The sequence below is a fragment of the Lacerta agilis genome, chromosome 18 (genome assembly GCF_009819535.1).
Source record: "Lacerta agilis isolate rLacAgi1 chromosome 18, rLacAgi1.pri, whole genome shotgun sequence".
Taxonomy (NCBI): domain Eukaryota; kingdom Metazoa; phylum Chordata; class Lepidosauria; order Squamata; family Lacertidae; genus Lacerta; species Lacerta agilis.
This window is the reverse complement of record NC_046329.1, coordinates 9,327,055-9,352,361: the sequence shown is the minus strand read 5'-3', so window position 1 is coordinate 9,352,361 and position 25,307 is coordinate 9,327,055. Positions and strand designations below refer to the sequence as shown.

General features: G+C 49.9%; 2 protein-coding genes across 2 annotated transcripts in view; both read right to left on the bottom strand.

Moving 5' to 3' along the window:
* YJEFN3 (YjeF N-terminal domain containing 3) overlaps nt 1–8,679 on the bottom strand; it is a 20,595-nt gene extending 11,916 nt beyond the window's left edge. The window contains exons 1-2 of the mRNA XM_033136641.1: nt 8,594–8,679; nt 2,292–2,400 (exon numbers count right to left, since the gene is read on the bottom strand). Coding sequence (XP_032992532.1) covers nt 2,292–2,400; nt 8,594–8,658 — 174 coding nt within the window. The 5' untranslated portion in view covers nt 8,659–8,679. The remainder of the gene's footprint in view (nt 1–2,291; nt 2,401–8,593) is intronic.
* A 3,875-nt stretch (nt 8,680–12,554) lies between these two features.
* ABCA7 (ATP binding cassette subfamily A member 7) overlaps nt 12,555–25,307 on the bottom strand; it is a 60,726-nt gene continuing 47,973 nt past the window's right edge. The window contains exons 38-49 of the mRNA XM_033136918.1: nt 24,620–24,764; nt 22,682–22,805; nt 20,678–20,807; nt 19,886–20,006; nt 18,168–18,230; nt 16,327–16,433; nt 15,893–16,034; nt 15,326–15,460; nt 15,104–15,207; nt 14,624–14,716; nt 13,360–13,597; nt 12,555–12,721 (exon numbers count right to left, since the gene is read on the bottom strand). Coding sequence (XP_032992809.1) covers nt 12,590–12,721; nt 13,360–13,597; nt 14,624–14,716; nt 15,104–15,207; nt 15,326–15,460; nt 15,893–16,034; nt 16,327–16,433; nt 18,168–18,230; nt 19,886–20,006; nt 20,678–20,807; nt 22,682–22,805; nt 24,620–24,764 — 1,534 coding nt within the window. The 3' untranslated portion in view covers nt 12,555–12,589. The remainder of the gene's footprint in view (nt 12,722–13,359; nt 13,598–14,623; nt 14,717–15,103; nt 15,208–15,325; nt 15,461–15,892; nt 16,035–16,326; nt 16,434–18,167; nt 18,231–19,885; nt 20,007–20,677; nt 20,808–22,681; nt 22,806–24,619; nt 24,765–25,307) is intronic.

Sequence of the window (25,307 nt, the reverse complement as noted above, 5' to 3'; positions counted from 1 at the left end):
TGAAAGCCCAAAACGGCCCAGTATAACTTAAGGAACATCTCCACCCCCATCGTTCAGCCCGGACACTGAGGTCCAGCGCCGAGGGCCTTCTGGCGGTTCCCTCGCTGCGAGAAGCGAAGTTGCAGGGAACCAGGCAGAGGGCCTTCTCGGTGGTGGCACCCGCCCCGTGGAAAGCCCTCCCACCAGATGTCAAAGAGATAAACAACGATCTGACTTTTAGAAGACATCTGAAGGCAGCAATGTTTAGGGAAGTTTTTAATGTTTGGTGTTTTATCGTGTTTTTAATATCCTGTTGGAAGCTGCCCAAAGTGGCTGGGGAAACCCAGAAAGATGAGCAGGGTATAAGAAATACATTTCTTCTTCTTCTTCTTCTTCTTCTTCTTCTTCTTCTTCTTCTTCTTCTTCTTCTTCTTCTTCTTCTCTTCCTCTTCCTCTTCACAGAAGGCAGATGCTATGCCAACGAGCTACGGCCCTCCCCTGCCCTGACGTAAAGTAAGATCCTAGTCCTCATGATTTCAAATAAACGACGGGTTTCTCCAGAGTCATGAGGACTGGCGTCTTACTTCGTTTATCAGCTAAGCAGAACGTGTTAGCTAACCCCTTCTGGATAGCTCCCTAGCAGAGCAGTAGCAGAAGGTCCCGATTCAATCCCCAGTGGCTGGGAATGTCCCCTGCCTGCCTGCCCCAAAGCTGCTGCCAGTCAGAGCAAAGCATACTGGCTGCTCCCAGATGCAGTGCAAATAGCCGATTCCAACCCGGAGGTAAAAATCCGGAATGTGAAAATAATTTTTTTAAAAAATAATAATAATTGCCCAAATAGCAACGCAGCCCCCTCCCGTGGGGGGAGAGGGAGGGGTCCCCGTTCCCCCCTCATCGAGGGCAGGGCCAGACTTTGAAAACCGCTCGGCATTTCCTCCGCGGCGGAGGGTCGGGGAGAGGCTGCAGCAAGCGATTCAAAAACCAGATGGGGCCGCTCCGCGTCCAAAACTAACAGGCCGGAAAGGAAAGGGGGCTGAAGAATGCAGAGATGCTCTGGGCAACGTCAAGGGGAAACGACTCCAAGGGTGCCCAATGGTAGCGCCGGGTCGAAGAGCAACAGCCTGGCACCTCAGGGTGCTCAGAAACGGAGCTCCCAGACCACAAGGGTTGCCAACCTGGCGCCCTCCAGACCAGAAACTTATCGTTCCTCCTCTCTTTCAGCTGTTTCCATCCCAGCTGGCCATGAGAAGACCTTGTTACTAAGGACTGGCGCTGGAGTCTACCTATTTCCTCTTCCCTCCAGGCCCATTTTCCTTTGTTGTCGTATCTATAATAATAATAATAATAATAATAATAATAATAATAATAATACAGTGGTACGCTGGTTCTCAAACGCCTTGGTACTCAAACAACTTGGAACCCAAACACTGCAAACCCAGAAGTAAGAGTTCCGGTTCGCCACCTTTTTCCAAAAAGCCGAACGTGCTCCGTTTTGAGTGTTACCCTGTTGTCTGTCTGTTTTTGCTATTTATTTCGCGTTTCTGTTTTGGCGGCTCTTTGTCGTTTCGTTTTCGTGACTGTGCGGAACCCAGTTCAGCCACGGATGGATCGATTGTGTGACCGCAGTACATTGTTTATTGCTTTATTCATTTTACGGATCGGTGGTCTCGTTAGATAGTTAAAATCCGTCCTAAATTGCTGCTTCAAGGGTTGTTCTTAAAAGTCTGGGACGGATTAATTCCGCTTTGCATGACTTTCTATGGGAAAGAAGCACGCCTTGGTTTTGGAACGCTTTGGTTTTGGAACGGACTTCCGGAACGGAAGTTTGAGAACCAAGGTAACACTGTAAATGGCATGCAGGTGCCGCTCTTGTCTAAACCACAGAGTTTAGGGCTTGCCGATCAGAAGGTCGGCGGTTCGAATCCCCGCAATGACAGGGTGAGCTCCCGTTGCTCGGTCCCTGCTCCTGCCCACCTAGCTGTTCGAAAGCACGTGAAAGTGCAAGTAGATAAATAGGTACCACTCCGGCAGGAAGGTAAATGGCGTTTCCGTGCGCTGCTCTGGTTCGCCAGAAGCGGCTTAGTCCTGCTGGCCACATGACCCGGAAGCTGGACGCCGGCTCCCTCGGCCAGTAACGCGAGATGAGCGCCGCAACCCCAGAGTCGTCCGCGACTGCACCTAACGGTCAGGGGTCCCTTTACCTTTACCTTTACCACTGTAAATAAATATTTAAGCAAACTGGGAAGCAGGTCTGATCATGTGGTTCCGGGGACCCCGAGCATCGTACCCCCTCCCGTGGGCCGTGAGCTTACCTTTGTGACTGCCATGGCACAGGCATGACCCCAGATCTCAATCAGCTGCTGCTGTCCGAACCTAAACTCCTCCAGGAGTTCTTTCTCGATAGCCAAGGCTTCTGCTCTGCTGCAAGACACGGGAAAAGTTACGTCTTCCAAACAATCGACCAGCGGCTCTAGGGCCATGAAAGACAGCGCTTGGGACCTCAACCTCTGAGATCCTGTTCTCCAGAGGCTGTAGCAGAGGCGGATTTAGGTTTGATGAGAACCTACAGAGCCTAGGGCTTGCCGATCGGAAGGTCGGCAGTTCGAATCCCCGCAATGACGGGGTGAGCTCCCGTTGTTCGGTCCCAGCTCCTGCCCACCTAGCAGTTCGAAAGCACGTCAAAAGTGCAAGTAGATAAATAGGTACCGCTCCGGCGGGAAGGTAAACGGCGTTTCCGTGCGCTGCTCTGGTTCGCCAGAAGCAGCTTAGTCCTGCTGGCCACATGACCCGGAAGCTGGACGCCGGCTCCCTCGGCCAGTAAAGCGAGATGAGCGCCGCAACCCCAGAGTCGTCCGCGACTGGACTTAACGGTCAGGGGGTCCCTTTACCTTTACGCCAGGCGTAGGCAAACTCCGGCCCTCCTGATGCTTTGAGACTACAATTCCCATCATCCCTGACCGCTGGTCCTGCTAGCGAGGCATGATGGGAATTGTAGTCCCAAAACATCTGGAGGGCCGAAATTTGCCTGTGCCTGCCCTGAGCTCCTGAAGGTAATGGGGCCTTTTATATGTCCAGCTGTCCTTTGCCAACAACAAATTGTCACTGGTTTTTTGTTACAGGTAGGTTGGTCTGCCATAGTCAAAACAAAATAAAATAAAAAATTCCTTCCAGTAGCACCTTAGAGACCAACTAAGTTTGTTCTTGGTATGAGCTTTTGTGTGCATGCACACTTCTTCAGATACTTCAGATTTTCAGAAGTGTGCATGCACACGAAAGCTCATACCAAGAACAAGCTTAGCTGGTCTCTAAGGTGCTACTGGAAGGAGCTGTTTTTTGTGTTGAATATATGCTATATTGCCGACAAAGGTCCGTATAGTTAAAGCTATGGTTTTCCCAGTAGTGATGTACGGAAGTGAGAGCTGGACCATAAAGAAGGCCGATCGCCGAAGAATGGATGCTTTTGAATTCTGGTGCTGGAGGAGACTCTTGAGAGTCCCATGGACTGCAAGAAGATCAAACCTATCCATTCTCAAAGAAATCAGCCCTGAGTGCTCACTGGAAGGACAGATCCTGAAGTTGAGGCTCCAGTACTTTGGCCACCTCATGAGAAGAGAAGACTCCCTGGGAAAGACCCTGATGTTGGGAAAGATGGAGGGCGCAAGGAGAAGGGGATGACGGAGGATGAGATGGTTGGACAGTGTTCTCCAAGCTACTAACATGAGTTTGGCCAAACTGTGGGAGGCAGTGGAGGATAGGCGTGCCTGGCGTGCTCTGGCCCATGGGGTCACAAAGAGTCGGACACGACTGAACGACTGAACAACAACATATGCTATATAGTCATTTATGGACCTCATAGGTATCTCAAGCCATTTGCAGCTGCAGAATGTAGGCACCCTATATATAGAAAGGAGCAAACCAGGGATATTTTAGGGAGCAGGCGGGGGCCATGACTTATAGGCAAACGCCAGATATTTGGGACTACAATTCCCATCATCCCTAGCTAACAAGACCAGTGGATGATGGGAATTGTAGTCCCAAACATCTGTAGGGCTGGAGTTTGCCTACGCCTGACTTAACATCACAGGAGCCTACACAACACAGAACACTGTTGCTGTACGTAGGTTTTATTTCATTTGTTTTCTGTCTTATATTTTGGAAATGTACATCCAGTTCTTTCCCCCCGTTAATTTTTTTTGGGGGGTGTAAGCTATAGATTATGCGTGAATCTGGCACTGGGGCAGACAGGAATCTGTATGTTTCAGGAATCGAGACAACGCTTCCCTTGTCGGGTTTGCTGGGCTCAGGGCTACACATGTTCCGGCACGAGATTTAAGGACTTGGGGGTGTGCCGTTTGATGGCAGTGGGATCGGACCAGGATTTGAAGCTTCAGGCTCAAATGATGCAGCGCGGTAAACCCGTGGAACTCCCTGCCACAACGAGAGCAGGTAAGGACACCTGCTGCATCAATCTTTGTCCAGTATCCCGTTCTCACAGGGGCCTGAAATCCGGAAGCAGGACCCAAGCAGGCACAGCATATAACCTCCGTGGCCCCCCCACGAATTTGCCCAATCCTCTTTTTAAAGACCATCTGCCTTGTTGCCTCTTCTTGCCTCCTGCGGCAGGGTGTCCCGCAGGTTAACCGCGTGCAAGGAGGGCGGCTTTTTTCTCCGCCCCGAATCTTCCGGCGTTCGGCCACGAGTTCTAGTTCCGACGACTCGGGAAAGAGGATCGGACGTGTTTTCAACTGTTGAATTATTATTAAATGAGCCGAAGCAGAAGGCTTTGCTGCAGAAAGGGGCAAACCCAGGCAGAAGGGAGTTTTTGTAGGAAGCTACGTTCAGACCGATGGGTCCATCTGGCCCCATATTGTTTACTCTGACCGGCAGCAGCTCTCTGAGAATTCAGGCTTGGGGTGGGGGGAAGCCCCCTGCCCTGTTGCTAGGGCTTGAACCCCAGGACCTTCTGCATGCCAAGCCGCTGCTTCTCTACTGAGCTAATGGCCTTTCCCCTAAAGGCAACGCAAGATTCTAGTCCTCAAGAAGGCCGGTTCGAATCGGAAGCTGCCTTGAGCCGGTCTATCCAGCTCAGCGCTGCTTGCATTGACTGCCAAGAGCATCTCTGGGGTTTCAGAAAGGGACTCCCCCAAACATTGTTGAATTGTGGGTGGGAAGGCAACCCCCCACCCAAGCCCGTCTCTCCTTCTCCCAGCGCACTGGAAGGAGACCCCCCCCCTCCCTGAAATAGAAAAAAGGAAAAAGGAAAATCGAGGCTTTTCAGCTTCCCGCTGCGTTTGGCTCTGTCGCCAAGGCAACCGCCTTTTGGAAAGAGAAGCAGGAATCTTCCCACAATGCTACAGTGCCTGGGATGAGCTGGGGGGGGCTGAGGGTTGGGGGCTTAAGGGGGGGCAGGGGCACCGCAATTCCGGGAAGAGTTTGCCCCCTCTCCCCTCCATCCTCTCTCCCCTTTGCCCAGTCCATCATTCGAAGCTCCATTTCCCATCATTTGGTACCCGAAGCAGAGGGTCTTCTCCAAGACCCCCATTTCCCATCAAATAAGGACAACTACTTTGAATTTTCCACCCCATTTTTCTTAAATTTGACCCCCCCCCCAAACGGGGCGTGTTATACACAGAAAAAATACTGTATTTTGTGTATTTATATGGTGATTTTATGTCGTGAACCGTCCTGAGACCTGCGGCTACAGGGCTGTATAAAAATTTTGTGTTTTTATAGTGTGGCTTCATCTTGCGAACTCATTATTATTATTATTTTGTGTTTTTACATTGTGATTTTATCTTGCGAACTCATAATAATAATAAGTATTTTATATTGTGAACTACTACTACTACTACTAATAATAATTTTATTTAAATATAATTAATAATAATAATAATAAGAGGCAAGGAGACAGAAGATCATAAAGAAAAATATTAAAAAAACACACAAAAAAAAACACCTCTCCATCAATTAACGCGATCACACACGGTGGTTTATATACCTGAGACCCAGAATGAGATCCACTATTTGACTATTGATTCAAAACCCCAAAATGTATTGTATATACAGTGGTGCCTCGCTAGACGAAAATAATTTGTTATGCGAGTGTCTTCGCCTAGCGATTTTTGTAATTGACTTTTTTATTTCTATTCTTTGCATATCGTATTGTTGTTTAACTGCTATGGCCGACGGCCGACGCGAATAAGGATTCGTTCATTCATTCAAACACACCTGAGACCCAACGTGGGAGTCGGTTAAATCGGCAAAAGGGGAAAAAAACGTGTGTTGTATGCACATTCTAGCACCAGGTGGCGCTGTTGAGCCCCCGTTTTGGCCCACCCGATTTCTCGTGCAAAGTTCGCGGCGCGTTTAAACGAAGCGCTTCCTTGACGCTTCTGGATTCAGCCCTGGTGACGTCACCTTGAGATACAAGAGTGGAAGAGCGAACCCCCCCCCCCCAAAAAAAACAACAACGTGCAGGACGAAAAAGAGGAGGAGACAGATTTAATAGCATCGCTGGAAAGGAAAATCTCTCTCTCTCTCTCTCTCTCTCTCTCTCTCTGCTCCCAACACCCACATCCCACTCGAGAGAGAAGCTTGTTTTATGGTTGCCATGGAGATCGGAGGCGAGCAGGATCCAGGAGAGGCGGCGGATCGCTCTTTGCAAAACCCGCGTTTGCAAAGACGGGGGGGGGGGGAAGGATCCTTTTCGGTGTTCCAACCACGAAGATCGGCGGCCCCGATCTTCGCCGCTGCCTGTATAAACTAACAAATGCATATACTCTGTGTATAAGACTAGGGGTTTTTCAAAAATTAAAAAAATCAGGTTTTAAAAAATGGGGTGGGGGCGTCTTATACAAGGATAATGCATTTTGGGGGACCAGAAAGTGAGCGATTTTTGGCACACCCCCCCCTAAAAGAAAAAGCTCAGCAACTCTTGGCCGCCACCACTCCCCGAAGAAAGCTCAACAACTGGGGGCAATCTCTCCCTCCCCCCATTTTCTTAATTTGGAGCCCCCCCCCCCAAAAAAAAATAAGGGGCATCTTATACAGGGGGGGGGTTGTTGTGCATGGAAAAATGCAATAGAGAGAACTGACCCAAAGAACGCAGACATTGAAACCTCACACGTATTCCAAGTTATGAAAACAGCCCCCCTCCCCCCAAAAATAGTGTTCATCACTCTTTCAAGATGTGTGTTTTTTTTGGGGGGGGTGTTATTGGGTTGTTGTTGTTTTCATTTTGGTGATGCCATTTTGTGGTTCGATATTTCTGGTTTTATTCTGTGCACCGGCAGTTCCCAGGGCAGTATATGAATTCAGTGAATAATCGTAATCATTCGACCCTCTAATTTCCTCCTCCTTACCCCTAGATACCATATTGTCTTACACTGAATGTAACTGGGGGGTGGGGGGGTCTAATCTGAAAAGAGAAAGCGAGACGGTTCTTTTGCAATTCGTGAAAGTAAAATTTTAAATGGAAATCGTTGTTGTTTTTTAAAGGAAGGTCGTCAGGCTGACAGCGAAGCCAAAGTCCAGGCACACCGGAAAACAGCTTTATGGGGCTGTGCATGGGGGAAAGTGCATTGGATGTAAGGATTAGGCCGCTGGATCAGGCCCGGCTGACCAAGTACCCCCGAAGGAGAAACAGATCACAAGAGTAGCTCTCCCCACTTTGGGACCCCCAGCGACTGAGATTCAGAAGCATCGCTGCCTCCACAGCCGTCCGTGTCGCCCACAAAATTTGCCCAATCCTCATCTATAGCCATGCAAGCGGGTGGGATCCAGTGGAGGGGAGTTCCACTGTTTAGCCACCTGCAGTTCTGGGTTGGGCCTATGGAGGTATCGTTTTCGGGGCGGCGGAAATGTCGCCGTTGGCTCGGCGCAGCTCGCCTGTACAGGGTTCGTTCGCAGTTGCAGAGTCGTTGAGAGTTGGGAGGGAACCTGGTGGCCATTTAGTCTGACCCCCTGGCACAATGCAAAATGTCCCATACGGGCAGTGCTTTTTTTTCTCTCTTTCCTTTAAAAAAAAAAATATGTTTAGGGGTATTCTCGTTTTCCTACTCATATTGAAATGCTGCCCCTCAATGAGGCCGAACTTAGATCCACGAAATGTTTATGGGACCCAGAAAAATACAGGGATCGAACCCGCGACCTTGCCGTTACTGCCATGTTCTAACCAGTGGGGCTACCCAGTCCTTGTCAGCCTTCCCCAAGGTGGTGCCCTCTGGTTGTCGGACGACCGCGCCCAACTAGCCAGCCTGCCCAAAAGTCGGTCCCCGAGTCGAGCTCCCCGCTGGGTTGTTTTTTTGCCAGGTTCTCATCATCACCTGCCGACCCCCTGGGTCCGTTTGGCATTGAAGTACCCCTGGCTCCATCACAGACCCCCCCCCCCCGTTCGAGAAAACAAGCCCCTCCTTACTTTGGCCCACACCTGCATCAGACCCATTCCCCAGACCGCAACTACCGAGGTCTTAATGTTTCCCGGCGGGACTGCGGGCTTCGGTTGCAGGCAGAATCTCAACAGGTGCAGCCTCCTGACAGGTGCGCAAAGAGCTTCGCCAGGAGGGGGGGTGGCAAGAAGGGCAGGGGGCTTTTTCATGAAGCGAGGCCAACTTACCTTAGATACCGGAGGGGCTGGATCTCCTCTTTGCTGTGGGACGAGTTGCAAATGGGTTTCTCCATCGTCTGGGTGGAAAAAGAAGCTTCTCTCTCTCCCGCCCCCCCTTTGCTCCCCGCAAGGCAACCCCGGGAAGAAAGCAAAACAGCGACACCCTTTCCTTGTGTGCCCCCCCTTCCTTCTCTTCTTTCTTCCACGGTTTATAAAAGATAGCAGGTTGGGAAGAGAAAGAGGCACTAGCGTGGGCACTGCAGCAATTGATTGGCTGTTCCTTCCAGGAGGAATAAAAGAAAAAATCCCCCCTCCCGGATCCCCCAATGGAAAACTGGGGGGGGGGAAGAGAGAAGGTTTGTGGTTAACCCTTGCGAGCCCCCCCAAAGATGGCTAGCATCACTGCAACTGTCTGCGGGGGATTGCAATGGGCAGATCCATCTGTTGGTGCCTATCTCCGTAAACAGATCTTATTTTGCTATCGAGCAGCGTATAGAAACCTTGGACAGATCCTGAAGCTGAGGCTCCAGTGAGAGCTGGACCATAAAGAAGACTGATCGCCAAAGAATGGATGCTTTTGAATTCTGGTGCTGGAGGAGACTCTTGAGAGTCCCATGGACTGCAAGAAGATCAAACATATCCATTCTGAAGGAAGTCAGCCCTGAGTGCTCACTGGAAGGACAGATCCTGAATCTGAGGCTCCAGTACTTTGGCCACCTCATGAGAGGAGAAGACTCCCTAGAAAAGACTCTGATGTTGGGGAAGATGGAGGGCGCAAGGAGAAGGGGACGACAGAGGACAAGATGGTTGGACAGTGTTCTCAAAGCGACTGGCATGAGTTTGGCCAAACTGCGGGACGACACCCAATTTTAAACTTGAAAAACTTGAAAAATTTGGGGGGAAATACAAAAAAATATGGTAATCCCCCCCCCAAAAAAATTGTGTGGGATCTGGGGTTTTCCTGTTCTCTCTCCTATCCTTCCAGGGGCTCTGGCATTTCCTCCAAAGGTTTTTAGCTGGGGCGATTGGAATTAAGATCCACGATTCGGCTATTGATTCAAAACCCTAAAATGTATTTTATAGAATGGACTTTTATAAAAAAAAATCTTTGTATATCGTATTGTTGTTTTATCGCTATGGCCGATGGCGGAGGCAAATAGAGATCCATCCATTCATTCATTCCTCCACCAGCCAGCAGGGGTGCTAAGGAGCCCACCGACAACTTCCCGACGCTCTGCCCCTCCGGCTCTATGATTCTACAGACAGACGCACAGGTGGCAAGAGGCACTCTTAACAGAACGTAGCATTTTTTATTCGGTATATAGATATATTTGTTTCTTTACAACGTCCAGCATATAAACATAAGGAGCTGAAGGCAGAACATGCGATGGGGGTGAGCGCGTCCCGTCCGCAGGAAGGACGGCAAAGCAGTTCGGGGGTACACCAGGGGCCGAGTCCGACCCCCGCCGCGTGAGCTAGCCGCTGCCAGCTGCAAATAGAGACCCCCCTCCCTCTCTCACACCGTGGCACCAAACCCCCAGAAAATTGGCACCAAACCCCCAGAAAATTTTCCCCTGGAAAATTGCAGCGGTCTCCGAACATCCGAATGACCGCTCATGCCGCAAAACTGCGCATATGGCTGTCCAAAAACTGGGGCGGGAGAGAACCCGGCAGAGAACGAAGGCAGGCGTTAATTTAAAATAAAGTGTCCCCTGACTCTGGGGTTGCGGCGCTCATCTCGCTTTACTGGCCGAGGGAGCCGGCGTACAGCTTCCGGGTCATGTGGCCGGCATGACTAAGCCGCTTCTGGCGAACCAGTCGGAAAACCCAGGCGTACGGCGTCCCACGTGGGAAGTGTTGACATTTAATTTCCTTAAAAACCCTAATTTAAAAAGAAGAGAGGGAACCCGTCCTCTGCCCTATTCCACAGCACACGGGGGGGGGGGAACCATGTGCTGTCTCAGATCAGGCACCAGGATATTCCAGGTTGCTGGACTACATAACCCATCATCTGCGGTTGCTGGACTACATAACCCATAATCCATGGCTGTACCGACTACTGGGACTGACGGAAAGCTGGAGTCTGGGGACATAGACGCTCCCATCCCTGCTGCCTCTTGCAAACTGAGGCATTTGTTTCATTTTTGCATAGGCTGCGTTACATTTTATGTAATCAATAAAATGAAATAAATAGAGGCAGCGGCAGCTGGAGGGATACAGGCTTCCCTAGACCCCAAGGCAATGCCTCTTCTAAAAAGAGGAATTTCTTCAGGTGCTTTAGCCGAGTTCCCTGCATGGGAACTTTACAAATCTACCATTCCATCTCCTGCAGGAATGATATTTCAAGGGAAACCTGTGGCCCTTCAAATATCGCTGGACTCTGGCTCCCCATCGCTCCCGACAATTGGCCGTCTTGGATGCTGGGAGGCGGCAGTCCCAACGACATCTAGGGGGGGCCACTGCCCCGCAACCACCGGCCTACGGTTCTTTCCCTGCTTTCCACGCCAGCTGCCTTGAAAACTCTCCCCCTCTTAACACCCCCGCCCCGAAAGTGCAGAGTGTACATTCACGGGTCGTATGAGCCTCTAACTTTTAAAAAAGAATAAATTTTTGTTTTGAAAAGTGCAGAAAAACGACATGGTCGTGCGAAGGAGGCGGGTGGCGTCCCAGGCACCGGCCTGTCAGTGCTATGCGGAGCTTCCTTCCGCATCGAAATGCAGAGATGAGGAAAGCTGTGTATTTTGAGACGTTGCTCGTCTCCAAACCCCCATCCTTCCTGACCACCGGCCCCTGCCGGCTCTGCAATTTCTGGGGCTCCCCATGTCGAACGCCCTGGGGGTTTGGAGACTTAGGGGCAGTGATGTCTCGGGCTGTCAGATTTCAAACCCCCCTGTAGGAAACGAGTCGCGCCACGTAGCCCAGGAGCGAAACCTCCTCCGTCCTTTAAAAAAAAGGGGGTACCCCGGAAAGAAAGCAGGGGTCGCCGAGAGACGCGAGGTTGCAAATGCAAGCTGTAGGGTTCACCCCAGAGAACGCGCCACCAATGATTTCAGCTCCCCAAATCGGCAGTGGGTTGTGTGTGTGTGTGTAATTGCAGAGCAATTGCAAAGACGCCCCGAGATCCCACCGTGTTTGACACATTCAACTGGTGCAGAAGGAAATTCACCCGTAAATTATCGACAACAGCAAAGCCGGTGGGGGTGGGGGTGCAGAATCTGCTCAGGATGGGCTAGCAGCAAAAGCAAGAATAAGTTATTTTATCGACGCACGGAAGCCGTTTGCCGCAGGCCGAACACCCGCATTCTCAAAACTCCTCCCGTTCCGCCCCTTTATCTAGCTGCGCCCCAAGCTTTTAAATTGTTGGTTTCACTAATGCTGCGCATTGTCTAGTCCAGCAATTAAAAAACCAGCTCGCAGAAAGCTTTCGCAACAAATAAATTGTTGGGGGCAGGCAAGGCGAAACGAGGAACAGACAAACCGCTCCCGTCTTGTAAACAAGACCTTCCGGGATGCAACGCGCCGTTTTCGCAGCTATGCACAATTTTGCGCACATAATTCCTACCTAATATATACTGTGTGTGTGTGTGTACGCAAATACACAATTTTTGCAAATGGAGAAAATTCGGCAGAACGCGAATCCCAGGGAAAACAGCCCCGTTTCAGTTCGTGTATTGGTTCGGGAAGGGCAAACGAGGTAGTTTTGGATCTCCAAATTCATTTCTCCCCCCCCCCACAGCTACACACCGACAGAGAACCCTCTTCTCTGCTTTCCGGACCCCCTTACCGGAGGGATCCAAGGATGGGGGGCGCTTGCCTGTTAAGCGTTAGCCCCCAAGAGACCCCATCCTTACATTCGCTCCTTTGAGAAGGAAGCGCCTCTGAGACGCGGGGAAATGGGGGGGGGGTTCCGCTCGTGCGGGTTCAAGTCCACCTTCCGAGGCGTGGAGACACACACACCCCGACGCCCCACCCTAAATACGAGGTCCCGAGTTCGGATCGCGCCTCTCAGACCCGGGTTTCTTCCACGTTCTTGTCGTCCAGGAAACCAAGGATTCTTCTCCAGCGGCTTGGGGGCATGGGGTGGTCCACGGGGGAGCAATCCGCGTCGCTTTGGTCTTTGGCGAAGTGGACGAACACCTTGGCGGCGAAAGGGAACGGGGCGGCGAGAGAAAGCCAAAGGAGAGTATTACATTCTTTAATAGCGTTATTATTTTCAATACCGCTCCGTTTTGGACCGGCCGAAGTTTCCAAGTGACCTTCAAGGGCCGAACTTCTAAAGTTACCTCTATATTTCACGCCATAAGATGCACCTGACCATAAGACTCACCTAGTTTTTAGAAGAGGAAAGGCAGAAAGCCCCGTTTTTTTGAGGATCAGCTCACAGTTGTGCAGCTAAAATCCTGTTTTTATGGGGTTCAACTCACATTTCTGCAGCTTCTAAAGGAAAGGGAGCCGTTTCTACAGTTTCCAGACAGATAATCTAATCAGCCAGTCCCATGTCGCTGGGGAAACAAACAGCCTCCGTCTGCAGAACATTCAACAATGGAGGCCTGGGCAAGGGGGCCGGAAAGGGAGCCATCGCCCGACCACACATTCGCCCCCTAAGACGCACAGACACTTCCCCTTACTTTTTAAGAGGGAAAAAAGTGCGTCTTATGGAGCGAAAAACACAGCAAGCTACTAGTCCTTGTGACTGCAGAAATCGGAACAGAGCTGGGTGGATTCTCAGAGGCGAGAAGGGAAACAAGAGAGGTGGAATCTTTGTTTGGCCTCACCTGGTCGAGGGTCGTTTGCGAGACGGAGTAGTCTTCGATGTGGTAGGTGGCCCGGTGAGCCGAGAGGATGCCGAAGATCTTGGCCAGGGAGCAGCTGCGAGAAGGCAGCTGATACTGAAGGGTGCAATGGTGCTTCTCCTTCAAGAGGATTCCAGGGAAAGAGTCCCGGACGAATTTCTCCACGGGGCCCAGGTCGGCGCCGGAGACCCGGAGGACGATGGTGTAGCCGTCTCCGAACCTAGGCAGAGAAACCGGGACGGGACAGGGGTTGTTGTTTCGGCGAGAAATCCAGGAGGAAACAATAAAATGCACCATTATCTCGAAAAACAGAAAAAGGGGTTTCCGTCTCTCGGCCTGACCCGCCTCACAGGGTCGTTGTGGGGATTAAACAGGGAGAGAACCGAGGCGAGGCAGAAATGCCGTAAATGAAATAAAAATAAGTAACGCCGGCCTATTCATTTCAGTTAGGTCTACTCTTGAGTCTAAGCCGGCTGAATTACACCCACAGTCCGTGGCGGCGTCTGCACCTCACATTTGAAGCATGTTTAAAGCGCTTGGTTTGCCTCAAAGGATCCTGGGATCTCGTTCTGGCTAGGTAAAAGAACCTTAGGGGTAAAGCTGGGCTGGTGAGGGGCGTGGCTTATGCAAGGGGTGCGGCCTGCAGAGAAGGTGTGTTCTATGTGAGGGGCGTGGCCTGGAGAAAGGAGGTGTGTTCTATGTGAGGGGCGTGGCCTAGAGAAAGGAGGTGTGTTCTATGTGAGGGGTGTGGCCTGCAGAGAGGAGGTGTGGTTTATGCAAGGGGTGTGTCTCGGAGAGGTGTGGTTTATGTGAGGGGCGTGGCCTGCAGGGGTGTGTTTTCTGTGAGGGGTGTGGCTTGGAGAGGTGTGGTTTATGTGAGGGGCATGGCCTGCAGGGGTGTGTTCTATGTGAGGGGTGTGGCCTGCAGAGAGGAGGTGTGGTTTATGCGAGGGGTGTGGCTTGGAGAGGTCATGTGAGGGGCGTGGCCTGCAAGTGTGTGTTCTATGTGAGGGGTGTGGCCTGCAGAGAGGAGGTGTGGTTTATGTGAGGGGCGTGGCCTGCAGGGGTGTGTTTTTTGTGAGGGGTGTGGCCTATAGAGTGGAGGTGTGGTTTATGCGAGGGGTGCGGCCTGAGGTGAAGAGGTGTGTTTTATGTGAGGGGTGAGGTCTGGAGAAAGGAAACCCCACCCGCAAAACAGCACATTATCCATACAAAACACCCTTCCCCATCAATGCCAGAGGCTTACTTGTTCTTCAGATGCTGCACACTCCCCAGGCATCGGAAACGGCCGTTCACCATGATGGCCATCCTGGTGCAAAGAGCCTCACACTCCTCCATGCTAGCGGGGCGGGGGGGGGGGAGAAAGGAGGAGAAGGAAAGGCGGTTAGCTCCTGTCACCCTCACCCCTAATGTTTCAGAAGGTGCCTCTCTGGTAAACGGCAGGGGGGATCTGCACCTGTGGAATTTCTGCCTGGATGTTCATCCCAGTTGCTGGGAGGGAGCAATGGGGCCTTTTGCAGATCTGCCTGGCTAATAATAATAATAATAATAATAATTCATTCCTCGGAGGTTTTTGGCCATGTGGATGGATGGCCATGTGTCCAGGATGCTTCGGCTGAGATTCCTGCATTGTAGGGGGTTGGACTGGATGACCCTTGGGGGTCCCCTTCCAACTCTACAATCCTAGGATTCTAAATCCAGAGAGAGAGATTTTGCCTTTGTTTACCTGTGGGACGTGAGGACCACCGACCGGCCATCCCTTATCACGCCAAGGATACAGTTCCAAAGGAAGCGTTTGGCCCGAGGGTCCATCCCCGTCGTCGGCTCGTCCTGGAAACCGCAAACAAATGAAAATTTCAAGCCGCTTTCGCCAGGTTCCTGCCCACCCCCCGCTAACACTGCCCACCCCCTTCCAGCTTTAAAAAACGGCCGGCGATGCGTCGCTGACCAGAAAGATGACCGGCGGCGCTCCGATGAGCGCGATGGCCGTGGATAGCTTGCGTTTGTTGCCGCCGCTGTACCGTCCGGCGGGCCTGTCCGCGTAGGCCGCCAGGCCGAGCGTCGACAGCCCCCATTTGACCACCTGGCGGGGAAGAGAGATACCGGTGGGTCAAGAGGTGGGGAGCCCGGCAGCAGGGGGCGCCACAGCGAACGGCAGGCAGAGCTAACGGAGCCTAGATTCGCCCCCCCCCCCATCATCATAATAATACAGGCGTACCTTGGAAGTCGAACGGAATCCGTTCTGGAAGTCCGTTTGGCTTCCAAAACTTTTGGAAACCAAAGTGTGGCTTCCAATCGGCTGCAGGAAGCTCCTGCGGCCGACTGGGAGCCGTGCCGGACGCTCGGCTTCCAAAAACAGTTCGGAAACCGGAGAGCTCACTTCCAGGTTTGGATCATTCAGGAGCCAAAGCATATGACTGTAATAAAAAAAGGCACCCTCCGAGCATGCGCAGAGCGCTTTCCCGGCTGCTGCGCCGCGAGGGCGCCAGGGAGCTGGCCTTTCCACAACTCTCACCCCGGGAATTTCGGTCTCCGGGACCCCGCGCAGGCGAGAGTAGAAGACGAGATGTTCGCGTCCGGTTAGCAGGTCGTTGATGGCGTCAAATTGAGGGCAATAGCCCATGTTCTGGTGGACGGCTTGGAGGTCAGTGAGCACGCTGTAGGTGTGTGTGTGGGGGTGAGGGTTAGGAAGGTGGGGAATGGCAAGAGAGAGAGAGAGAGAGAGGAGGCTTTGAAGCAAAAAGCACTATTCATGGCAGGTAAACGCAGGTCTCTTCCCCCCCCTCCCCCCTTTTCTTAAATTTCCATTTATACTTTCCAAGTTTATACAGGTGAAACTCGAAAAAATTACTTCTGTCTTGTCAGGATCCAACGTATGATAAAAAGAAACTTCTTTCTCTTTACACTTACTAGATTTAGATTCATGCGCTTTCCCCCATTGGCACTGACCTGTAGCCTTTCAGGAACGCCCTCCCCGACGTCACCTCCGAGTCTCCCGTTAGCATTTTGAAAGTCGACGTTTTCCCAGCGCCGTTGACCCCCAGGAGACCGAAACACTGCGGGGAAAGTTTTTTGTTGGACTTTTTTTGCGCCAACGCGAAGAGACTGGGGGGGTGAAGGAATAAAAAGGCCGTCCGCAGTATCTCTTCCGAGTTTTATTTCAAAAACACGCGTAGTGGACAGCATACAAATCAATATGGCTAACCTGATCCAAAACACGCACCCACCCCACTCACACAGGAAACCAAAGATCATCACAGCCAACCACAAATGAGCAATCGAACCCTACGCCGATCGCGACCTCTCACCGCCAAAGAAACACAAGCAAACGACAGAGAACCAACACAAGCGACGCTGATACCAAATCCTACATATATTAAGGAAAATAGAAACATCATCTCCCCTAACTTCCTCCCCCCCCCTCTCCCTAATTTCTCAACAACTAAAATCGATCTGTAAAAATGTTTTGTGGAAAAATATGAAAAATATGAGAGACATTACACACACTTTGCAAACCAAGAAAATCTTTAATAAAATTAAAAAGTAAAACAAACAAACAAACAAACAAAAAACATGCGTAGCCTCACCGACCACTTTAAGATAAAGAAAAACCAACAGTTTTCCGTGAGTGGAAAAGGCAGTCTGGGTTCCGGTTGCAAACAGAGGCATAGTGGTCGAATACCGGGGGATGTCCCCCCAAAAAATATAATTCCTGCAAAAGGAGGCTTGGCTCTCCGCATGAAAGGAGAGCTTTTCAGCCCACCTTTTGATGCAGCACGGGGGACAAAGTGGGTCGCCCTAGATCTACTCTCCTGGTGTTCTTAAGAAGGCTAGATCTATCGGAATATCGCTTGTAGGTGAAGGGCAAACTCTGGACACAATGGAGATGTAAAAGATTTGGATCGTCGTATAATTTGTGGGAGGAAATGATTAATAAGGTAAACCCTGGACGGTCAAGTCCAGTCAAAGGCAACTATGGGGTTGCGGCGCTCATCTCTGCTTTCAGGCCGAGGGAGCCGGCGTTTGTCCGCAGACAGCTTTCCGGGTCATGCGGCCAGCAGGATTAAACCGCTTCTGGCGCATGACGGAAACCAGAGCAGCGCACAGAAACGCCGTTTACCTTCCCACCGCAGCGGTACCTATTTATCTACTTGCGCCGGTGTGCTTTCGAACTGCTAGGTTGGCAGGAGCCGGGACGGAGCAATGGGAGCCAGGATTCGAACCGCTGACCTTCCGATCGGCAAGTCCGAGAGGCTCAGTGGCTTAGACCACAGCGCCACCCGCGTCCCTAATGATTAATAACAGGACCCACAAAAAGGGGGGGGTGGAAGTCCGGGAGATTCCTTGGAATCTTGTTTTTTATTATTTATGTTTGATATATCTCTGTAAGATTTCAATTTGAAAAACCAAATAAATTATTATTTTTTTAAAAGGCAGGCAGCATAATCTGTGCAGCAACAATGGGGGGACGGGGGACGATGACTGTCCTGTGTTTGGCCACCCCAGACAGCCTCTCATCTGGTCAGGGATGCCAACTTAAATAAAATAATGGGGTGGGGGCCAGTGGGCAGGTAAGTTCCCACCCTGCATAACCAGATTACAAGATGCAACACATACACACCATTTGAACGGCAATGCCCATCAACTTTGGGGGGGGGGGCACCAAATATTTTATGGGGGGGTGTCAAAGGGACCTCGGCCGCTAGGAGGTGGAAGAATCCTGAGTGCGGGGGATGCCTCTCCTTGAGAACTCCCGATTCCTCCCCCCCCCCGCGCGCGAGGTCACTTACTTCCCCCGGAGGGATCCCCACGCACAGGCGATCCACCGCTGGCTTCTTGGTCCCCCGGTAGACCTGGGGAAAGAATAGCAGGCTGGCGGTCACGTGTGAATTCCTCTGCCCACCCACTGCGAAATGCGGGGAACCAAATGTTAAGTTGGGGGGGAAAGAGAAGAAGGGGATTTGGCAGCCAATGTAGGTCTTTCAGGACCCGTGTTATGAGGTCTCAGCGGCCGCTCCCAGTCCCCAGTCTGGCTGCCGCATTCTGGATTAGTTGTAGTTTCCAGGTCACCTTCAAAGGTAGCCCCACGTAGAGCATAGAATCACAGAATCCTAGAGTTGGAAGAGACCCCAAGGGCCATCCAGTCCAACCCCTTGCCAAGCAGGAAACACCATCAAAGCATTCCTGACAGGTGGCTGTCAAGCCTCCGCTTAAAGACCTCCGAAGAAGGAGACTCCACCACACTCCTTGGCAGCAAATCCCACTGTCCAACGGCTCTTACTGTCAGGAAGTTCTTCCTAATGTTTAGGTGGAATCTTCTTTCTTGTAGTTTGAATCCATTGCCCCATGTCCGCTTCTCTGGAGCAGCAGAAAACAACCTTTCTCCCTCCTCTAGATGACATCCTTTTATATATTTGAACATGGCTATCATGTCACCCCTTAACCTTCTCTTCTCCAGGCTAAACATACCCAGCTCCCTAAGCCGTTCCTCATAAGGCATCGTTTCCAGGCCTTGGACCATTTTGGTTGCCCTCCTCTGGACACGTTCCAGCTTGTCCGTATCCTTCTTGAACTGGGGTGCCCAGAACTGGACACAGTATTCCAGGTGAGGTCTGACCAGAGCAGAATATAGTGGTACTATTACCTCCCTCGATCTAGATGCTATACTCCTATTGATGCAGCCCAGAATTGCATTGGCTTTTTTAGCTGCTGCATCACACTGTTGACTCATGTCAAGTTTGTGGTCTACCAAGACTCCTAGATCCTTTTCACATGTACTGCTCTCAAGCCAGGTGTCACCCACCCTGTATTTGTGCCTGTCATTTTTTTATTTTGCCCAAGTGTAGTACCTTACATTTCTCCCTGTTAAAATTCATCTTGTTTGCTTTGGGCCCAGTTCTCTAATCTGTTCAGGTCATTTTGAAGTGTGATCCTGGTCCTCTGGGGTATTAGCCACCCCTCCCAATTTGGTGTCATCTGAAAACTATCCAGGAGGCGTCGGGGTTCTCTGTACTCTGACAGAGGAAGAGTTTGAAGAAGAGTTTGGATTTGATATCCCGCTTTATCACTACCCGAAGGAGTCTCAAAGCGGCTCACATTCTCCTTTCCCTTCCTCCCCTACAACAAACCCTCTGTGGGGTGAGTGGGGCTGAGAGACTTCAGAGATGTGTGACTAGCCAAAGGTCACCCAGCAGCTGCATGCGGAGGAGCGGGGAAGCGAACCCGGTTCACCAGATTACGAGTCTACCACTCTTAACCATTACACCACACTGGCTCTCCAGAGCCTCAGCCCCCCCCCCACCCCCCACTGCCTGATGGCAGCTCCCCGACACCCACAGATACCAGTAACCCAGAGATGCAATTTAAATAAAATAGGACACATTTTACTCATGTAAAAACACGCTGGATCCTGGACCGACCGCGGGCCGGATTGAGAAGGCGATTGGGCCGCATCAAAACGTGCCGTGCGTTTCCCCCTCCCTGCTTGTCCCCCCCCCCCGCCACTCACCTTTGTTAGCTGCTGCAGTACAAGGATGTCCCCGGCCGGGACCCCGCCGGTGACCCTCTTCCGTTCCTTGGCGACGTCCTCGTCCTCTTCTCCCAGCGGGGACTCCTTGACCGGGGAGGGCCTGGAAGGAGAAGGAAACGTAAAGACCCCCCCTCCACGGCCGCCAGAATGGTGATAGCACAGCTAAATGGAAAACACAACAGGTCCCAACAATGGGTGAGCGGATAGGCAAGTTAAACGAGTATTTGTTAATGGCAAAAACTGACAGCAGCAACAAGAAACCAAACAAATCGAAATTTGAAGGAACAATGGAAACATTGCTCCTAAGAAAGAAGTGCTAATATGCTCGGAGTTAAGAGGTATGGAGGAATTTTTAAATATTAATTTATATAAAGAATTAAAGATGATTATAGGAATATATAGGGAAGTTTTTAAACTGTGATATTTTAAATGTATTTTAATGTTTGGTAGAAGCCGCCCAGAGTGGCTGGGGAGACCCAGCCAGATGGGCGGGGTACAAATAATAAATTATTATTATTATTATTATTATTATTATTAAGAAATTAAGACTGCACAAATAGCATGCAAAGCTGCCTTTTGTCTTTTGTTAAGTTTCTAGTCCTCATGGATGTCAATAAAGGATTGCCTTAACGGGAGCATGCAAAGCTGCCTTTTGTCCGGAGACGGTTTGGTGCACCAAAGGCCAGGGCTGTCCACACTGACCCCGAACCCCCGCCTTCTGCATGCGAGGCAGCCGGCTCTAACCACTGAGACACACAGCCCCCCCCTCACCGGAGGGTGAAGAAGAATTTGTACTGCACCAGGAGAGTGAAGGCAAAGAAAACGGCTCCTTCCACAGCCATGGCGAAGATGTTCTTCCCTGCTAAGTCCCAGCTTAGAGGAGAGATGAATTTTTGGTCACCTGCATAGGGGGGAAGAGACGGGAACGTGAACAGAGAGCAGCCCCTGCTGGCGCGAGGAAAATGGAGCGGCAGGCTTAATCGGTTTGGGGTTTTCTCCAGTCGTTGAGGGAGAGCTGCCTGTCTGTGCAGCAGATTCATAAAGACATAATAATAATAATAATAATAATAATAATAATAATAATAATAATTTATTACTTATACATGACCCATCTGTCTGGGTTTCCCCAGCCACTCTGGGCGGCTACCAACAGAATATTTTAAAAAAATGATAAAACGTCAAACATTCAAAACTTCCCTAAACAGGGCTGCCTCCGGATGTCTTCTAAAAGTCAGATAGTTGTTTATTTCCTTGACATGTGATGGGAGGGTGCCACCACCGATAAGGCCCTCTGCCTGGTTCCCTAATGACTGAGCTGGCCATTACAAGAACTTCCCACTGGTGCCAGAGTTGGCCTATTTCCTCCTCCCTCCAAAACCCATTTTCCTTTAGCGTTGTGCTTTTTTAAAAAAATAAATAAATTGTATAAGTCTGAAGGCAGAGATCTTCCTTATTCCCTCCTCCTCCTCCTTCCCTGCCCATTTTCCTTTGCTGATGTGTCTTTTTCAGTTGTATAAGCTTGAGGGCAGGCAACTTGCTTCTTTCCTCCTCCTCCCCCAGGCCCCAGGTAGTTGTTTATTTCCTTGACATCTGATGGGAGGGCGCCACCACCGAGAAGGCCCTCTGCCCGGTTCCCTGTAACCTCGCTTCTCAGAGGGAGGGAACCGCCAGAAGACCCTCAGAGATGGACCCCGGTGTCCAGGGTGGAGACGCTCCTTCAGGTATACTGGGCCGTTTAGGGCTTTCAAGGTCAGCACCAACACTTTGAATTGTGCCTGGAAACTTCCTGGGAGCAAATGTAGGTCTTTCAGGACCGGTGTTATATGGTCTCGGCGGCCGCTCCCAGTCCCCAGTCTGGCTGCCGCATTCTGGATTAGTTGCAGTTTCCGGGTCACCTTCAAAGGGAGCCCCACGGAGAGCATAGAATCACAGAATCCTAGAGTTGGAAGAGACCCCAAGGGCCATCCAGTCCAACCCCCTGCCAATCAGGAAACACCATCAAAGCATTCCTGACAGATGGCTGTCAAGCCTCTGCTTAAAGACCTCCAAAGAAGGAGACTCCACCACACTCCTTGGCAGCAAATCCCACTGTCCAGCTCTCACTGTCAGGAATTTCTTCCTAATGTTTAGGTGGAATCTTCTTACTTGTAGTTTGAATCCATTGCCCCGTGTCCGCTTCTCTGGAGCAGCAGAAAACAACCTTTCTCCCTCCTCTATATGACATCCTTTGATATATTTGAACATGGCTATCATATCACCCCTTAACCTTCTCTTCTCCAGGCTAAACATACCCAGCTCCCTAAGCTGTTCCTAAGCACATTGAGCACATGGCAGTAGTCCAAGCGGGAGATAACCAGAGCATGCACCACTCTGGGGAGAAGTCTGCAGGCAGGGAAGGTCTCATCCTGCATAACAGATGGAGCTGACAGACAGCCGCCCTGGACACAGAACTGACCTGCCCCTCCATGGAGTCCAAAATGACTCCCAGGCTGCGCATCTGGTCCTTCGGGGGTACAGCGACCCCATTCAGGACCAGGGAGTCCCCCACATCCGCCCACCCCCCGCCCCCCAGAAACAGTCCTTCTGTCTTGTCAGGATTCAACCTCAATCTGTACGCCGCCATCAATCCCTCCAACCTGTTTTTTGCTAGCGCCCAGCTTCCAGGTCGCTGCAAGGGAAGCGAATGAAAGGGAAGCTGCCCGTAAATGCTTTCTGGCCGTGGAACGATAGAATTATCCATCTACCCTTGATTGGCAGCCGCCAAGCGCCACTCACCGAAGCGCTCGAAGGCGTCCGCCATCGCCTGGTTCTTCACCATATCGATCAGCCCGCGGCCCAGGCAGAAGTGCGGAAAGATGAGGAAGACTTTTTTAAGGACCACGTTGATGTCGTTCAAGTTCTGCTCGCGAGAGGGGAGAAAACACACGTATTTATTTACTTTTAATTCCGCCCCCCCCCCAATGGATAACCCGGCTTGTCCTTCACAGGAATTCCAAGTTGGCGTCCCCAGTACAGCGTAATAACCGATTCCTACATTATTATTATTATTATTATTATTATTATTATTATTATTATTAATTGAATTCATATAATGCCCGATACCCGGAGGTCTAACATTTCCAAAATCTGCATCCCAATGTTTTGCAGGCCTCAAGTTTCTAGTCCTCCTGAAGGAGGCTGCTCTTCTTTTTTAAATAATAATAATAATAATAATAATAATAATAATAATAATAATAATAATAATGGTATTAGTTTAAGCTTCAAGGCATGCACACAAATCGTGTCCTATGTAAATAAAGGACTTCCAAGCTAACGTTTGCAAAATCTGAATCCCAATGTTTCGTAGGTCTCAAGGTTCTAGTCCTCCTAAAGGAGGCTGCTCTTCTTTTTAAATAATAATAATAATAATAATAATAATATAATGGTATTTGTTTAAGATTCAAAGCATGCACACAAATCGTGTCCTATGTAAATAAAGGACTTCCAAATAAATAAAGGACTTCCAAAATATAAATAAAGGACTTCCAAAATATGAATCCCAATGTTTTGTAGGTCTCAAGCTGTGTATCTGAAGAAGTGTGCATGCACACGAAAGCTCATACCAGGAACAAACTCAGTTGGTCTCTAAGGTGCTACTAGAAAGAATTTTCGATTTTGTTTTGACTATGGCAGACCAACACGGCTACCCACCTGTAACATTTCCAAAATATGAATCCCAATGTTTTGTAGGTCTCAAGTTTCTAGTCCTCCTAAAGGAGGCTGCTCTTCTTTTTAAATAATAATAATAAAATAATAATATGGTATTTGTTTAAGATTCAAAGCATGCACAGAAATCGTGTCCTATGTAAATAAAGGACTTTCAAGCTATCATTTCCAAAAAATGAATCCCAATGTTTCGTTGGTCTCAGGTTTCTAGTCCTCCTAAAGGAGGCTGCTCTTCATTTTAAATAATAATAATAATAAAATAATAATATGGTACTTGTTTAAGATTGAAAGCATGCACACAAATCGTGTCCTATGTAAATAAAGGACTTCCAAGCTAGCATTTCCAAAATATGAATCGCAATGTTTTGTAGGTCTCAAGTTTCTAGTCCTCCTAAACGAGGCTGCTCTTCTTTTTAAATAATAATAATAAAATAATAATATGGTATTTGTTTAAGATTCAAAGCATGCACAGAAATCGTGTCCTATGTAAATAAAGGACTTCCAAGCTATCATTTCCAAAAAATGAATCCCAATGTTTCGTTGGTCTCAGGTTTCTAGTCCTCCTAAAGGAGGCTGCTCTTCATTTTAAATAATAATAATAATAAAATAATAATATGGTACTTGTTTAAGATTGAAAGCATGCACACAAATCGTGTCCTATGTAAATAAAGGACTTCCAAGCTAGCATTTCCAAAATATGAATCGCAATGTTTCGTAGGTCTCAAGTTTCTAGTCCTCCTAAACGAGGCTGCTCTTCTTTTTAAATAATAATAATAAAATAATAATATGGTATTTGTTTAAGATTCAAAGCATGCACACAAATCGTGCCCTACCTAAATAAATGACTTCTAACCTAACGTTTCCAAAATCTGAATGTTGTAGGCCTCAAGTTTCTAGTCCTCCTGAAGGAGGCCGCTCTTATTTTTTAAAAAATAAATATAATATTGCTCTCCCCCTTCTTCTTCCCCGCTCCCGCCCCGCAAAACCCCACTTGTCCCCGTAGCCTACCTTGTCGGTGAAGAGCTCGAGGACGAAGGTGGCCACGCTCCCGTTGATGCCAATGAAGAGATTGACGCACGTCAGGACCACGTAGGCTGTGCTGGGGACACTGAAGAGGAAAGAGGCTGGGTACATCAGGGGGGTGATGGACCAGCTGGGGGCGGGCAAAGAGAAAAGGAGGAAATGAAAAAGAATGGCAGAACGTCCCGTAGAACATTTGAAGAATACCCTAAATACAAGCGGTACCTTGGTACTCAAACAACTTTGGAACCCAAACGCTGCAAACCCGGAAGTGTTCTGGATTGCGAACCTTTTTTTGGAAGCGGAGTGTCAGGGAACTGTCCCCGGTGCAGCGCAGGGTGGTGGAAGGGCTCGCGGGATGCTTACAGAGTGTTGGCGTATTTAAACTGAGTAACCGCGCAACAGTTACTCAGTTTAAATAACTGGAAGTGGAAGTGAGAGCTGGACCATAAAGAAGGCCGGTCGCCGAAGAATGAATGCTTTTGAATTCTGGTGCTGGAGGAGACTCTTGAGAGTCCCATGGACTGCAAGGAGATCAAACTTATCAATCCTTAAAGAAATCAGCCCTGAGTGCTCACTGGAAGGACAGATCCTGAAGCTGAGGCTCCAAGACTTTGGCCACCTCATGAGAAGAGAAGACTCCCTGGAAGAGACCCTGATGTTGGGAAAGATGGAG